The 15,051-nt window shown below is 44.2% G+C and overlaps 1 protein-coding gene across 1 annotated transcript in view; it reads left to right on the top strand.

Annotated features, from left to right (window-relative positions):
* Nucleotides 1–15,051, top strand: part of LOC148482020 (uncharacterized) — a 68,915-nt gene that overhangs the window by 31,197 nt on the left and 22,667 nt on the right. The window contains exons 16-22 of the mRNA XM_088452612.1: nucleotides 1,791–1,911; nucleotides 4,468–4,604; nucleotides 5,044–5,085; nucleotides 6,834–6,943; nucleotides 7,097–7,265; nucleotides 7,979–8,083; nucleotides 10,920–14,789. Coding sequence (XP_088308738.1) covers nucleotides 1,791–1,911; nucleotides 4,468–4,604; nucleotides 5,044–5,085; nucleotides 6,834–6,943; nucleotides 7,097–7,265; nucleotides 7,979–8,083; nucleotides 10,920–14,789 — 4,554 coding nt within the window. The remainder of the gene's footprint in view (nucleotides 1–1,790; nucleotides 1,912–4,467; nucleotides 4,605–5,043; nucleotides 5,086–6,833; nucleotides 6,944–7,096; nucleotides 7,266–7,978; nucleotides 8,084–10,919; nucleotides 14,790–15,051) is intronic.

Below are 15,051 nucleotides of genomic sequence, written 5' to 3'. Positions count from 1 at the left end.
CATCCCGATCGAAGTGATGCCGAGCGCTGACAGCCGTGCGGGGGGGGGGACGGGGACTTAGGGGTTAGGCACCCCCCGGGGGACTTAGGTTTAGGCGGCGGGGAAGGGGGGAGTTAGGTTTAGGCACTTAGAGGGGGGATTAGGGTTAGGCACTTGGGGGGGAAGGTTAGGGTTAGGCACCCCTAAGGAGGGTTAGGGTATGGAATTAGGTTAGTGAATACTTACCTTAGGGACGATCTGGATTTTCACCCATGTCGGGCAGCCGCTGTCGGGATTCCGGTAAATCATACCGATTCCGCTGTGGTCCAGTGCTTCCTATGCCAGCATGAGAACGTTACATTCATCTAGTTATTTATATTTCTCTACAAACCATCAGTTGCATGGTGCCACCACCAACTCCCTATGGGACTGCATCTGTTGGGTGTACCGGTCCTCCCACCGCAGGTAGTGTTGGAAGAGAGGAGTGTGGAGAAGTGGTCATCACCAGTAACCAAAGTTTGCCACCTCAAAGCCCCTGTCCCGGGAATGGGGTCTGGTGTGAGGTTGTATGATATAGTCGGCACCCCACTAGGCACTAACTGTCCAATAGGGATTTATTTTTAAATGAAGGGTTGTTAATTAGTGCTGTGCCGGTTGGGGAGGAGCCAATCCATAATCAGAAAACTGTGAGACAATGAGACCCACTGATGCTTTCATCTTCTCTCACTGCAGGGAAGCTGTAGGGTTATATTTACTAGAGTGCGGGTTTTTAGATGTGGAGTTGTTGCCCATAGCAACCAATCTTTGTCTTGGTTTAGTCAATCTCACCCTCTCTTTCCTTTGTTCTTGGATAGTAAAATAACTGGTTTCCAGCAGGTTAAGGAATATAGGGGTCAATTTGTTAAGCCTTGGATGGTGATAAAGTGCCAGCCAACCAGCTCCTAACTGTCGTTTTTCAAAAACACAGCCTGTGACATGGCAGTTAGGAGCTAATTGGCTGGTACTTTATCTATGTTCACTTTATCTCCATTCAAGGCTCAGTAAATAGATCCCATAGATGGGTGAGCTTCAGATATTCCTAAAGTGCCCAAACCGCTGCTTCAGACCTCTACACCCAATGTTCCCAGTGTCCCCCATTGGAAGCAGAGAAATTTTTTTTTTTACCAAAGTTCAAAAAAGTGCAGTTTTATAACAAAATAAAATGAATGACTAGCCTGTGATAACTTTAAGATCTTGTGTTAGAATCTTATCATGCTATTGTGCTAGTAGCTACCTAGGTATATTATATACTCTCCTGCTGTTCCAGTGCAATGCAAGAGATTGGTTTTTCAAAACAAAGACACTGTGATAAATAGAAAAAGAAAGTATTAAATAATAGAACATTAATACATATGCACAATACAGATACACATACATAATACAGATATTTTATATTATGAGAGATTAATATATATACCTAACTTCATAAATGCCAATGATCAATGATGGTGATGTCAGGGGCTTCATCTTTACCCTTGTTAGCACCAAATATTACATATTTAGCAATAAAAACAATCCCAAACAAGACAGTATCATCTGGAAGGGCCCCAATATATGCTATGAATGCTAGTAACTCCTGGTGATCGCAAATGACCAGAACAAGGCCTGAGCGAGCTTCTGGTCACGTGGGCGTTCCAGCTATTCATTTCCAAATTATGGAAGCTCTGATCGTTATGCAGTGAGGGATTACCCAACTAGATAGATAATACATGATACCATACTATGTATTCAGGTTTCCAAAGCCTCATTTATTTGTTTTATGTCTTAATCAGGATGAATATGATTACAACAACAAGAGCTTCGAAGAGCAAAACCTAGCTATGGAGAGCAACGAGTCTGTAGAGGGCGAGAACATGGGAGGTTGGTGGCCTGAATACGGTTCTCCTAACTCAGGTGTGACCCCACTAGACAGTTTATTTATCCCTTGTCTAAACCAAGACAAGGGGTGGAGCATGCACAGCATCACCCCCCCCCCACCCCCTACCCCCCGCACCAAAACATTTTTGGATTTCATTATTTTTTATAACTGACCGCTCACTGAGTGTTGGTTGCTAACATGTGAAACATGTATGTTTTGTGACTATTATTTTATTCATTTGTTTGTTTTTTCATTTTGAGGCATGTGCAAGCTGGATGAACTGCCTAGTTTGGCGCAAAAGCTTTTCCCAACGTTTCTTTGGTGGTCTGTACTGTTTACACCTTTTGTTTGAAGCGTAATATGTTTATGTTATGTATTGTGTTCACTTTGGAAAATGTAACCTAATATCCGTAGCACAATTGGCTTCGATCCAAAGCAACCCATCGGTTTATTTAATGAGACTAATTGATATTAGATGTAAGAAAGCTGATTGGTTAATACAGGTAAGAGCACTGTACAAAAGTATAAACGTTACATAAAATCCTAATCTCCTACAATTTTGTTACCTCCTCCTTAAATAATACTTTTCCATTCTCAGTTTAGTCTCATTCATGCCTCAAGGTCGTCGCCTTTTGGTGTATGAAGCTTTTTTTATTACATTGCTCGGACAGCTCCTAGGAATGTTCTTCTCCTCCAAAGTGCAACCTGTAGTTGCAAAATGAGTCCCTGTAGCAGTATAGGGGGCGAGAGCCGAAGATCGCCAGCTCTCAGCAGCCGCAAATTAATTTCTTTGATGGTGCACTCATACACATGGCAGGGAACGCCCCAAAAACGCCCCCTCTCCATGCCTTTATCTCAATTTATTAATCTAGCTCCAGAAATTGCGGTTTACTTTTTGCACGGCTTCTCAAACCTGGTGCACACATGCACATTGACAAATCAAGTTGCAAGGAGGGGGCCAAAGCTGTTTTTTTGCACTGCGTCTGGGGTTTGGGCTTTGCAGATGATCTCCAGAAGGAACAAGCATTTTATGGACTGGACCATTTGTTATTTAAAAAACAATAACAAAAAATGCAATGTAGAATTTCATTACAAACAAGTGTCTTCACTGAGGCATCAGGCACACTGTACCCCATAAAACTGGTTCCTAGTTGATTTATATGCTGCATTCATGACCGTGATTCAGCCATGCTGTGCTCCAATGATATTACTCTTTCCTAGCATGCTATTAGGCTACAATTCTTTATTGTGTCACCCCACAGAATGGCTACACTGTAAATTCATTTCAATCTGTCCTGTCCGTGCTACACTGCTCTTTCAATTTATGTTGCAACATGTTGTTTACAAGCTGTGTTATTTTATGTTGTTACAGTGATTTTTTTTTTTTATATTGAGGATCACTGTCATTTTTATTAAGCATTTTTTTTCCTGTATGTGAAACAATACATGACCAAGATTGCATTTAACAACATATTTTCAAAGTAACAAACCCCTACCCCTTGTATTTTTGTGTTCCACAATTAACGGGCCCCTAAATCTAACAAACTGTACCAGGGTTTCCTTATATTAAAGAGCTACTAATTGCAATGGCAAATATTTCATTGTTCTTCTATTCTAATGGACCTTCAGGTATATTTATATTACCTTTTGATTCTTAGGGGCTAATTCACTACCGTATGCAACTGCATATGCAATAGCGATTAGTTCAACTGCGATAGTATGCTAATTCATTACGATCGCTATTCCCTCGCAGCACTACATAAGGACGTTCACTTTGCTTAGCACATATCCATAATGTTTAGCAAGACTGCGAAACCATCGGTACAATCGAGTACCATCGCAGCCTCACGCACAGTTGCATAAGCCCTGACCTTATTAAGAAATTGCTAACAACCACGCACGCTATGAGTCCTCAGAACGTGTAGGCCAAGCAGTGGCATGTGAACGTTTCTTTTGACCACCCCCCCGTCACCTCCCACAAATGGCACTTCCTGTCAATCACTCTGCGATGGGTCTGTGTGTAGCCTCTGCTATTGCAGCGGCTAGTTCGCGCATACAAGATGCTTGCGCGTAACGCAACAATCGGCCGATTGCATGCATAATCGTAGTTGCGTACGGTAATGAATCAGCCCCTTAGTTCAAGCTGCTATCAGTCACGTTCTTGTAAAAGTGGCTGGCTGTAGCGTCCATATATAGGATTACAGACAGAAAGTCTGCTGTTTGTAGGGAAACATCACACATGACCACGTATAGCCCTGACAAGCTACTGAAATGTCTACATCTATATTAGTGCCGGTAGTGGCTCTTTCATGTAAGGTATTGTATTTTAGGTTTAATTGCTCTTTCAAGAGAATCATATGTACATCAGGATGAGAAATTGGGCCCATAAACAAATGATTCAGTATAAACAAGAATATTGAAACGATCCAGAAGGATGAAATAAAAGTCCGTACAATAAGCATGGCATTCAGTTTTGATTTAAGATGAATTAGTGATCAGCATTCACTGCTAAAACAAAAGTGTGTATCCATTGTGCAAGATATGTCCATGGGGTTCCCGCAGCGTATAAGTAACGTGCGTTCTGCGTTCAGGGTCAGGACTGCGGGCAGTTGTGGAAGATCTGGAATTGGAAAGGAACCAGTTACAGGAGCAGATAATGACCCTTGAAGAGCGATGCCAGGAGCTAGAGGACAGGACACAGCTCCAGCTCCGCATTGAATCTTTGCAGGTGGGTACGTTAGGTCTAAGGGGCCGATGCAACTCTGGGTGATGTGCGGTCGCGACCTGTGCCTGCGCACACCACTCGGAGTTACAATAGAGCAACCTCGCCCATTTTCAATCGATGTTTCGGTCGGGATGTGCGCCACAGTTAGGAGCGTTCCGATGGCACATCGCTCAGAATTGAATCAGCATCCAATTATCTCAAAGAAACACAATGCGCTGAGTGTTTGCAAGATGCAAGTTGCAATGTGGTGAAACCTGGGCATGTATCACCTCTCGCCCTAACCAGTCCTGTTACATGGCCGATTGATACTGCTATATCATTGTTTAGTTCAGCTTGTATTGTGCAAGAATATGAAACAGTCACTCGTTGTGGGTCTCTCAGCAGACACAGCAATCTGTAACTAGCTGAACGTTCTGTCTTGTAACCAAGCCTTTTAACACAGGTAACATTTGATGTAGATGAAGAGACTCCGTCCTTTACCCAGGTGTGTGGGACATTGCAGAATGCTTGTGTGTGGTGTGATGGGGGAGCGTAACACTGGTGTGATTAGTCTCTGCCACTAATCATCTCCGCACTTCTTCCTTTCAGTTGTGTTTGGGGTGTTTCTAACACATTTGCTACAATCTAAAGCAGCGATGGGGAACCTCAGGCCCGGGGGCCATATAAGGCCCCCCGGAAGCATTTGATCTGGCCAACTGAGCTTTTTTCTGCTGTCCTCATCTGGCTAGCAGGATGCATAGAATGGCACCCTGCCGCCAGAATCTAAGCAGCAGTGCCGCCTGGAGCATCCTTAAAATGCTTCAGACGGTCACACCGTTGCCCTTGCAGGTCCCCGGAGCATCCTGAGGATGCTCCGGTCATTGCTGCAATCACTGGCGATTGTGGCCATGCCCCCTGTGACATCACACGGCTGGGGCCTGGTCTGCACCTGGCCCGCGAATAATGTTATTTATATCAAAATGGCCCTCGGCAGAAAAAAAGGTTTCCCACCCCTGATCTAAAGCAACAGAGCTTGGCATTCAGATGCTAATCGCTGTGTTATATTTTGAACTTGCTGTACTAATGCTAGTTAGTTGTGGTCAAGCTTCAAATTCCAGAACATATTTTATTTGTGTTTGTACATTTATGCTGTTCTATCCAGTGTTCCGGGTTGGCCGAGGTGGAACAGCCAAAAACTCTAATGTGTTGGTTTATGTATGAATTCTTCCTATTTTTAAAAGGATGTGCGTTTTTAGACACACCCTGTGATGTAGCGTCCTTATTCCCCCCCCCCCCCCCCCAGTTTTGTCCTGTGTTGTGGGTCTCCCCTTGGGATTCTCACTGTTACCCGCATTCACCCCTGGTCCAGCCATACTGACAGCTTGTAGAGAGACCGAGAGCTATTGAAGTGGTTGGTAAGAGAGTGTAGATCCCAGCTCTGTGGGCGTGTGGAGTTTGCGGCAGCTGATAGGTGAAGCAGGAGCCAATGAAGTTGCCCATAGAAGTTTGAGTACCTGGAATTGGTTCAGGGGTCTATTTACTAAGTGAACGGTGATCAGGTACCAGCCAATCAGCTCCTCCTAACTGCCATTTTTCAAACACTGCCTGTGACACGGCAGTTAGGAGCTTATTGGCTGCTACCTTTTCACCGTTCACTTTATCTCCTCGCACAGCTTAGTAAATAGGCCCCCTGTTATGTAGCAGTGCTGTTCTTCTGTCACAAGGAGCTTGTCTGTATGTGGGCCAATATTCTAATTACGTTACTTGAAGGGCTCAGTTATATGACCTGGCTCTATTAGTTGCAGATCACAGAAGTTATTTCATAAAGTAGAACACGTGGGCTTTAACCCCTAGCAGCCAATGCGGTATTTGCTTTCATTAGTACAACGCTACACTGCTAAAAGGGGACCTCTGGTTCCTGTCACTTCTTTGCGTCATGTTAGTAAATAAGCCCCGCTCCCTCCCCTTAAAGTTGTCGTGTCCCCCAACGTGTTACAGCGTATTGTCGGCAGTTGTTTTTCAGCCATTGTGACGTTTCACCACGATTATATTCTGCAATATATTTTTTCTCGGGTGATGGATTTACTCTTAGGACGTGGGGTCATCATTATCACGGGTCACACCCTTACGTGTTTCATTTTGTAATTGCACAGGTGTCGCTGTTTCTTTGCAGGTTGGTGGTTGAAATATGTTGGAGCTTTGTGGTCACTGGCAGGATCACATTGAGTATTACCCCCCACTTCTCTCTTGCAGAGCGACCACGAGCGTTTGCAGACACAGCTGGCCCAGCTCCGCCAACAGCAGAGCCAAGAAGCTGAAAAGCACTACGACCTCATATCGACCTTGAACGATCAACTTAAAGGGTATTCTTTCCCGTCAAGTCATAAGTACCCCATTAGTAAATCATTCGATCTGTAAAACCTTTATGTTGCCTAAATTGTTGCCCACACCTGCTGCCGAGGTGACTTCCCCACCTGCTCCGTAAGCCACTAACGCTCCTATACAATATTTCCTAGATTGACGAACAGGAACGGCTTTCTTGAAAACGCTGTGGTGGAGAAAGAGCAGGCAATCCTGGACGCTACGGCGAGGCTGGATCAGCTGGGCACAGCCAGGAGGACGCTGCAGGAGAAGGAGGCTCTGAACAAGGAGCTCATTGAGAAGATGGAGCAGCATGAACATCAGGTCAGCAGGGGCAGAACTATGGGAGACAATGGAGGCGCCTGCCGCCGGGCTCCAGCTCTGAAGGGGGCACCTCCTCCATTGTCCACAACATATTCACCCCAATTAGGGCTGTAACTATGTACCTTGTAACATCATGGCCCTTCACGGCACCTGAGAAACCACCATACACTAGTGGAGAGCTCCATGTCAGACCATCAGCTGCTGCCTTCGTCTATCTATAGCCTGTCTGCATGCGAATTGCTACATTACAGTGTCAGCGGCTGTGATGGGGGCACCAAATTATAACTTGCCTCCGGGCGTCTGGGATGAACTTACGCCACTGCAGGTCAGTGAAGCTGTGATTGACCCATTGAATGGACACTGTATAGGCCACCATCCAATTCATCCGTTCACTCGGAATTCCAAGACTCAGTGAAGTCGCCCTTTCCTATTACATTGGTAGGGCGCATTCCCATGAATATTAATACAGCACATAAATGTTGGTTCTCACAGTGTGTAATGGGTGGGCTCACAGTCACTACCTCCTCAGCTGTGTATTACGACCCCCCCCTGGACGTTCTAACATACTCATCAGGTATAGTGTAGTGTGCGGACACCACCAGCCTCTTGCTTAGCTGACAAGCTGGGACTTATACTTTCTTAACAACTTGAGTGCCACAGGTTGACAAATTAAATCTGGATTTAATATTATTCAACTTTTTTCCTTTTTCCAGCTCGAAGAGGTCACAAACAAACAGAGGGTCTCCGAGTCTGAGAACACTGCGCTAAGACTCTCCAACGCTGATCTCACGGAGAAGGTGTCCGCATTTAAGGAGAGGGTAAGGCTGGTCTGTTTGGCGGAAAAATGGGCTCATCTGTAATCTTCACTCTGATTCCTATAACTCGTTGTGTCAAGAAGATTATAAAACTACTAGCAATGTCTTTAAGAGCTGGCGTTAGACCTGCTGTAACTAATGTTTCTGTGCTTATTAATTATATGGGTACCCAACCTCTGTCTGATCAGCACATTGCACAATTCCTTCAGCTCTGGTCAAGCTGATTTCAAGTCTCCCTCTACCTGGCTCATACACTGACAGTGCATGTTTTCCACATTTCCGTGCTGAAGCATGGGAGTATTCATTACTCACTGAGACATTTTAAAACATGCTCAGGAGATTCTTATTATTTCACTTGTAATTCTGTGGGGAGACGTGGAAAACATGCACTGCTAGTGTGTCCTGAGGATTGGATTGGAGAATCTCTGATCTAACTAACCAGCTCTGCATGGAGCCAGATGGCTGGAACTCCAGTTGCCTGATCCACATCCCCTCGGTTAGTGCGTGATTTTGATCGTGACCAGTAAAAATGTTGCGTGTTCCAGTCGCTTTTTTTTATCCAGGTTAGTTCATCACTGAGCTAGTGAAAGAATACCAGTTCATTAATGGTACGCATTTACCATCACTGGTACAAGATGGCAGTTGTCCACAGTAACAAAGTCAGCGATTGTGTCCGGGTGTAGCACCCGCAGATTTGCTTATACTGATTTGGATCACTGCTAATAAATCACCCTGACCGTCCACAACCCACCTGCCAATGTCCACGCTTTCTGGCAGTTAACTGTGTCTGGTTGTTGAGCATAAACTCCTGAGAAAAACATGATTAGTGGCAGTAGACCAGTTACATGTAAAGGGAATCGGTATGAGATGCCGGTGGCTGAATAGCTGCCTGTTCAAATACCGACAGTGAAAGGCCGAACGGTGAAGATCCCGACTAAGGGTGGTAAGTAGCCTAACCCTCAACTCTCCCCCCTAACCCTCCCTTAGTGGTGCCTAACCCTAACCTCCCCCCGATGGTGCCTAACCCTAACCCGCCTTCCCGCACCCTAAACCTAACCCTCCAGGGGTTGGGGTGCCTAACTATAACCTCCCTCTGGGGTTGCCTAACCCCCCTCCCTGTAGCTTAACCCTAACCCTCCCTGGGGAGTGCTTAACCCTAAGTCCCCTTGGGGGTGCCTAATCCTCACCCCCCCCTCCATCCCCGGCTAAGTGCGCATACTTACCGCCGTCTGTTCGGGCTTCCGACGGTCAGGATGTCGATGCCGGTATCCTGATGTCCATTGGGCTATCGTCGTCGGCATTTTGCTGGGTGGCGGGATTCCGGCGTAGGTATTTCGACTGCCGGCATCCCATATGCCAACATATCAACTGCATCCCATGTAAAGCACCAACGTCATTTCCCATTACAGGGCAAGTTAACAGAGGCTGTGATTGTGAATCAGCTGCAGAGCTGGTTATTTTTCAGTGGTGCCCATATTGGATGGCATCTCCTGCTGGTAGCAACTGAAACTGATGAGCCAGCAGCCTGGCAGCAGGAGCTATGGAAACAGGTCAGGAATTGTCGGAGTCACCTGATCTGGCAGAGCTGATAGTGATGTCTGTGTAATTAACAAGTGCTCTCTAGTATTAACCTTAATACAGCGTCATCATATAATATATATGTCTTTACATTAATTATTTGTAATCATTCACATGGGATGAGAACAGTGATGGACAGCAGGACAGAGAGGGTTAACTGGTGGTGAGCAGACAGCAGGACAGAAGTGGTTATGAATTAGGAAATAGGACAGCAAAAGGGGGATAACTCATTAGGGAGGTTAGATCATTCTCTTCTCCTCCAGTAGTGCGTTACTAGCTACACTTCACAAAGAGCAGTAATAAAACACCTTACAGTAGCCCCCCTAGTTCAGGTACTAGGGAGGTTCTACTGTCCACGACCTCCTGATCATGCTTGACAGCAGCATATTGCAGATCGTGGTGATAGTCAGCTCATAAGACCAGGAAAAGTCCGGTGACTAGGACCGTTGGACAAAATGGGGCGTACCGGCCCCGTTTTGTAGGCGTGCCGAGCCCAGGGTCTGCATAGTCGGACGCAGACTTCCTGGACCCTTCAGCTTACAAAGACTGGTTGAGGGCAGCGATCTAAAAAGAAGAGACCGCAATTAACATCCCACAGAAATGCAAGTCCTCATTCTTAACTTCCCTTCGCCAGCATATGAGATGAGGAGCCACGGCTGTAAGGTTCCGGTATATGATCATTTAGCCAGGCTCAACTAGGAAGACGTTGAAACTGATAAGGAATAAGCCCCCCCATGCCTCCAGGGGCCAAGCATTAACATGGCAACTGCCCTGAAGAATGGACCCTATGTGCTAGTTAGTGCTTTGTGAGTTTCTGCCAAATTGTGCAGCCCCCTCCCCAGAAGAGATGGATACTCGTGTTGAGATGGTCAACATCTGTGTAGAGTTCAAGTGAGATTGTATCAAAACAGAGATGTAGGATCAGTGCATGCTTTATAGAAGTAGAACGGGCAATGTAGAAAATGCTGTATTTCCCCCATGTTTGTTTCGTAACTAACTTCTAAAGGGCACAGACCTGTATAAAATGTCTTTGAAATAGAGGTAAATTAACCTAATAATTTATGGAAAAAACAACACCTTTAGTATTCCCAATACATGAGTATCCATGTCTCTTCCATGTGCCTGTCAAACAAAAAGAAAATGGATATAATGATATAATGTCTAGCGAATAGTTCTGCATTGCCAAGTGTAACTTGTTCTAATTTATATTGTGTGTAATTGGCAGCTATTTTACTAGCCTCATCCTCTGACTCCCCTACAGGTAATAATGCAAGATTCATCAATGGAAAAGTTGCAAGTTGACCTTGACCAGACAAATGAAGAACTGGATCGGCTTAATACAAGTCATCTGGATGAGCGATCGCAACTTATTTATGACCTGCAAAGGTGTGAAAGGGAAATGGATGTTCTTAAGGAACTGTTACAGGAAAAGGACAAAGATGTCTCCTCTCTCTCTGCAAGTCTGACTGAATATTTTGAGCAGGTCACTATCTTAAAAGAGACGGTTGACTTTAAAGACGGGCAGATGAGAGACATGTCTAATGCTCTTGTGAGAATGGAGAGGGAGAGTCACCTCTTGAGGGAATCACAAACGTTGGATGTCCAGGAGACCAGTGCTAAAATCACATCTCTGTCTGAGCAACTCAGTGAACTGGAGTTAGAGTTAAATAAAACAAAAACTCTTAATGAGAATAAACTCAAAGAAGCAGCAGAACTAATTAGGCAGATCAACGAGAACGACGTAACAATTAAGGACCTTCGTTTAGAGAACCAGGCACTGAACGTTACACACAATAATCACCTTAAAGAGTGCTCCGTGCAGGTTGCATTGCTTAAGGAACAGATGATCGCATCTGCTGCAACACTTCAGGAGATAGAGATGAAGTACAGCAAAGAAACCGAAGGCTTGAGATCACAATTAGAGATGGCTCATTCTGAGAAAGAGGGGCTCACAGTCTTGCTGAAAGAAAAGAGCAGCAAGGAACAGAGTTTCGAAGACGAGCTAAAAACGGCAAAAGAACATTACAACAAATTAGTTTCCGGAATGTCGAAAAAAGATGTAAAAATAGAGGAGCTATCGAATCAGCTGGCCGAGCACAATGATCGCTGCGATAAGCTAGACAAAGAACTGTGCAATAGGAGAGAGGAATTGTCAGCCTTACAACAAAAGTTAGAGGCGCTCACGCTGGACAGGGAGGAGTTGGGGAAAACTTTGCAAGAGAAGACTGAAGAATTTCAAAAACAAATTGATCTGAAAATGGAAAGCATCAGTAAACTGGCTTCAGAAAACAAAGAGTTTCAATCACAAATCAAACTCCTGGAAAAATACCTTGAAGACAAAGAAACATATTTAAAGACGCAGATAAACTCTGTTGAGGAATTTGGAAGACAAGTACAGGGCTTGGAGGACCACAGTCGACATTTGTGTAGTGAGAAGGAAAATCTATTGACACAAGTTAGACAGAAAGAATCGGAGATCTCTAGCATTACCCAGACTTTGCAAGATGCCCAGAGAAAATTGTCGGAAACGGAACACCAATTGTCGGAGGAAAAGAAAACTATGTCCAGCCTCTTGCATGAGCAAGAAGAAAAGCTACTGGCCAAAATTGAGCTAATTTCGACACAGAATTTGCAAAATGACACTATTGTCACTGCACAATTAGAGGAGAGGGCCAAAGAGTCCCTCAGCCTGAAAACTCAACTGCGAGAAGAGCAGGAAGTGTCCCTTAAATTACAAACTCAGATGCAGCTCCTAGAAAAGGATTTACAGGAAGCTACGAGGAACAATCAAGAGAAAGATGAATTACTCAAGGCTAAAATTGCAGATTATATTACCGCATGGGATGAATTAATACAAAACCGAGAGCAAAATTTACTATTGCAGAAGCAAGTGGACGAGTTAAGTGAAGCTGTTGAAAGTAAAAAGGAAGCTTTACAAGAGAAGGACGCGCTCATAAACACACACAGGTCACAGGTAGAGGAAATGAGAACCAACTTGGAGATGCTACAGAGGGGAGAGCAGACTCTTAAGGAGACCAATCTAAAAGTGACCGAGCAAGTACAAAGCTTAAACGTAGCACTCAGCGAGATGCAACAGGAGTTTAACAGAAAGTTGGAAGAACATACGACATTGAAGGAGAAACTAGATATTCGTAGTAAGGAAATTGAAAAGTTAATACAGGAAAGAGACTCCACGTTGCTGTCAGTATCGAATTTAGAGACCCAACGTGGCGCACTCCAAACACAAGTGCTGCAGAGTCAATCAGTGGTAGACTCATTAAGGCAGCAGATAAACACACTAGAGAAAGAAAGGGAACAACTGAGTACCAACATTGACCTGCTGAACACCGCATTGTCCAGTAAATCGGAAGAAATCGTTGTGCTTAGCTCCCACCTATCTCAGCAGGGTCATGCTGTTTTGTCCCTGAAGGACCAGATTGACACGTTGCAGCTAGACAAACAGACTCTAATGCGTAGCGTGGAAGAGAAGGATGCACTTCTTCTCCAGAAAGAAGAATTAATCCAGCAAACGCAAAATAAATTAGAAGGGGAAGGCTACTATTTACAGACTATTATAACATTGCAAAGTGAGTTGCAAAGTTTGGTCTCTGACCGTACCCAACAGCAGCAAAAAATGAAAAACCAGGAGCAGGAACTGCAGAATCTGGGTCAGCGTGTGAAGTTGTTGAAAGATAAGAGCGAGGAAGCGGAGTTATTGAAAACCCAGTTATCTGAGCACGTGGAGATAATATCCGACCTTCATTGTCAACTCAAAGACTTGAGGGATAAAACTGAAGAACTAAGTGGAGCTTTAACCCATAAGGATGAATGTCTGAAGGAGAAAGTAGACGGTTATTTAAATCTGAAGGCTCAGCTTTCTGAACTTCAAGACTCCTTGGAAGCACAGAAGAAGCACGTTGACGCCTTGATGCTTGATAATGCACAATATCAGGGTGTTGTGTCACAAAAAGATTCAACGATTAAGAATTCATTGTTGGAAAACGAGGAATTAAAGGAGCAACTTAGCCGTAAAGACGAGCAGTGCAAGATGCTGATAAAGCAGGTAGCAGATATAGAGGAAGTTAATGAAAAACAGAGCAGTGACTTAAAGGAGCTGACTGTTTCCATAAAAGATCAGGAAGCTTCCTACCTTAGAAAGGAGGAAACACTAAAGGCTAAGTTAGAGCAGCAGGAAAAATTAGTTTCTGATCTTCAGAATACAGTGCAAGAGATTAGTGCTAACAATAAAGAGCTTGAGCAATCCATTTCGGACAAAGAAAATACCATGCAGAATTTGCAGGAGAAATATGCTTCCCTATATGAACAGAAGCAGGAGCTTGCAAAGTCCCTCAGCCTACAGGAAGAAGAGATTTCTCGACTACGTATCTCTGCAAATGAGAAGGATTCCAAGCTTCAAGTTTTGGAAAGCAGCGTCCAGTCTTTTACTAATGAGGTTAACCTGCTAAGAGAGCAATTAGACAAAGGAAATGTTAATGCCAAAAACATATCTGAAGTTCTTCAGCTGAAAGATGACACCATATCTCAACATCAGAGAGCAGCAGAAGATTTAAAAGTCGAATTAGAAACTATTAAGGTGGAGTACTTGGAAGCCAGGAACCAACTGCAGGCAATAACGCACGAAAGGGAGGAGAGTAGAATGTTTATTGAAAACCTTCAGCGACAATATGCTTCACAAAACCAGCACATTGAAAATCTGAAACGTAATATGGATGATTTGAATTCAAGGTTACTGCAAGACCAGCATACGGTTGCACTCGAGAGAGAGCAGTTTAACCTGCAATCAGAGTCTGCGGCTCAAGAAAAATTGCGTCTGGAAAAATTGTTGGAAATGTCAGAGATGGAACGAGACAACTCCTTGGCCGTGTTGCAGAAGCAGTTGATGGAAAAAGCAGAAGTTTTGAGAGAACTTGAAGCAGAACTGGAGCGTCAAGTGAAAGAATCGGAAGCACGTCTGTTTTCCGACACAGAACACTTGAAACTGTTGAAGGCCGAGAACACTGATCTTCAGAAGCAGGTTAGTGGACAAACTGAAGAAATATTTGCTTTGAAAGTAAATCTAGACAACCTAGAACGCAATATTAGTGAGCTGCAGCAACAATCACAAAAAGAGGTTCAAAGAGTAAATGAGCAGAATGCGATACTTACAGAACAGAACAGCAGATTAGACCATGAAATAAAAGCAAAGGAGAACGCAATACAAAGTTTGCTTACAGACTTGAATTTGGTTGAGAGCCAATTATGTGCCCTGTGTGATGAGAATTTCTCAGACTATGATGGATTTAACCAAGAGTCTGCTTACAAAAGCAAGTTAGAGAAGCTTTCACCGATGTTGACGGTAGCTTCGAGCTACAAGGCAAAAGCGTCAGAGTTAA

The sequence above is a fragment of the Taudactylus pleione genome, unplaced genomic scaffold (assembly GCF_031769625.1).
Source record: "Taudactylus pleione unplaced genomic scaffold, aTauple2 ptg000555l, whole genome shotgun sequence".
Taxonomy (NCBI): Eukaryota; Metazoa; Chordata; class Amphibia; order Anura; family Myobatrachidae; genus Taudactylus; species Taudactylus pleione.
Note: the sequence above shows the minus strand (reverse complement) of the source record. Positions and strands in the feature narration are given on the sequence as shown.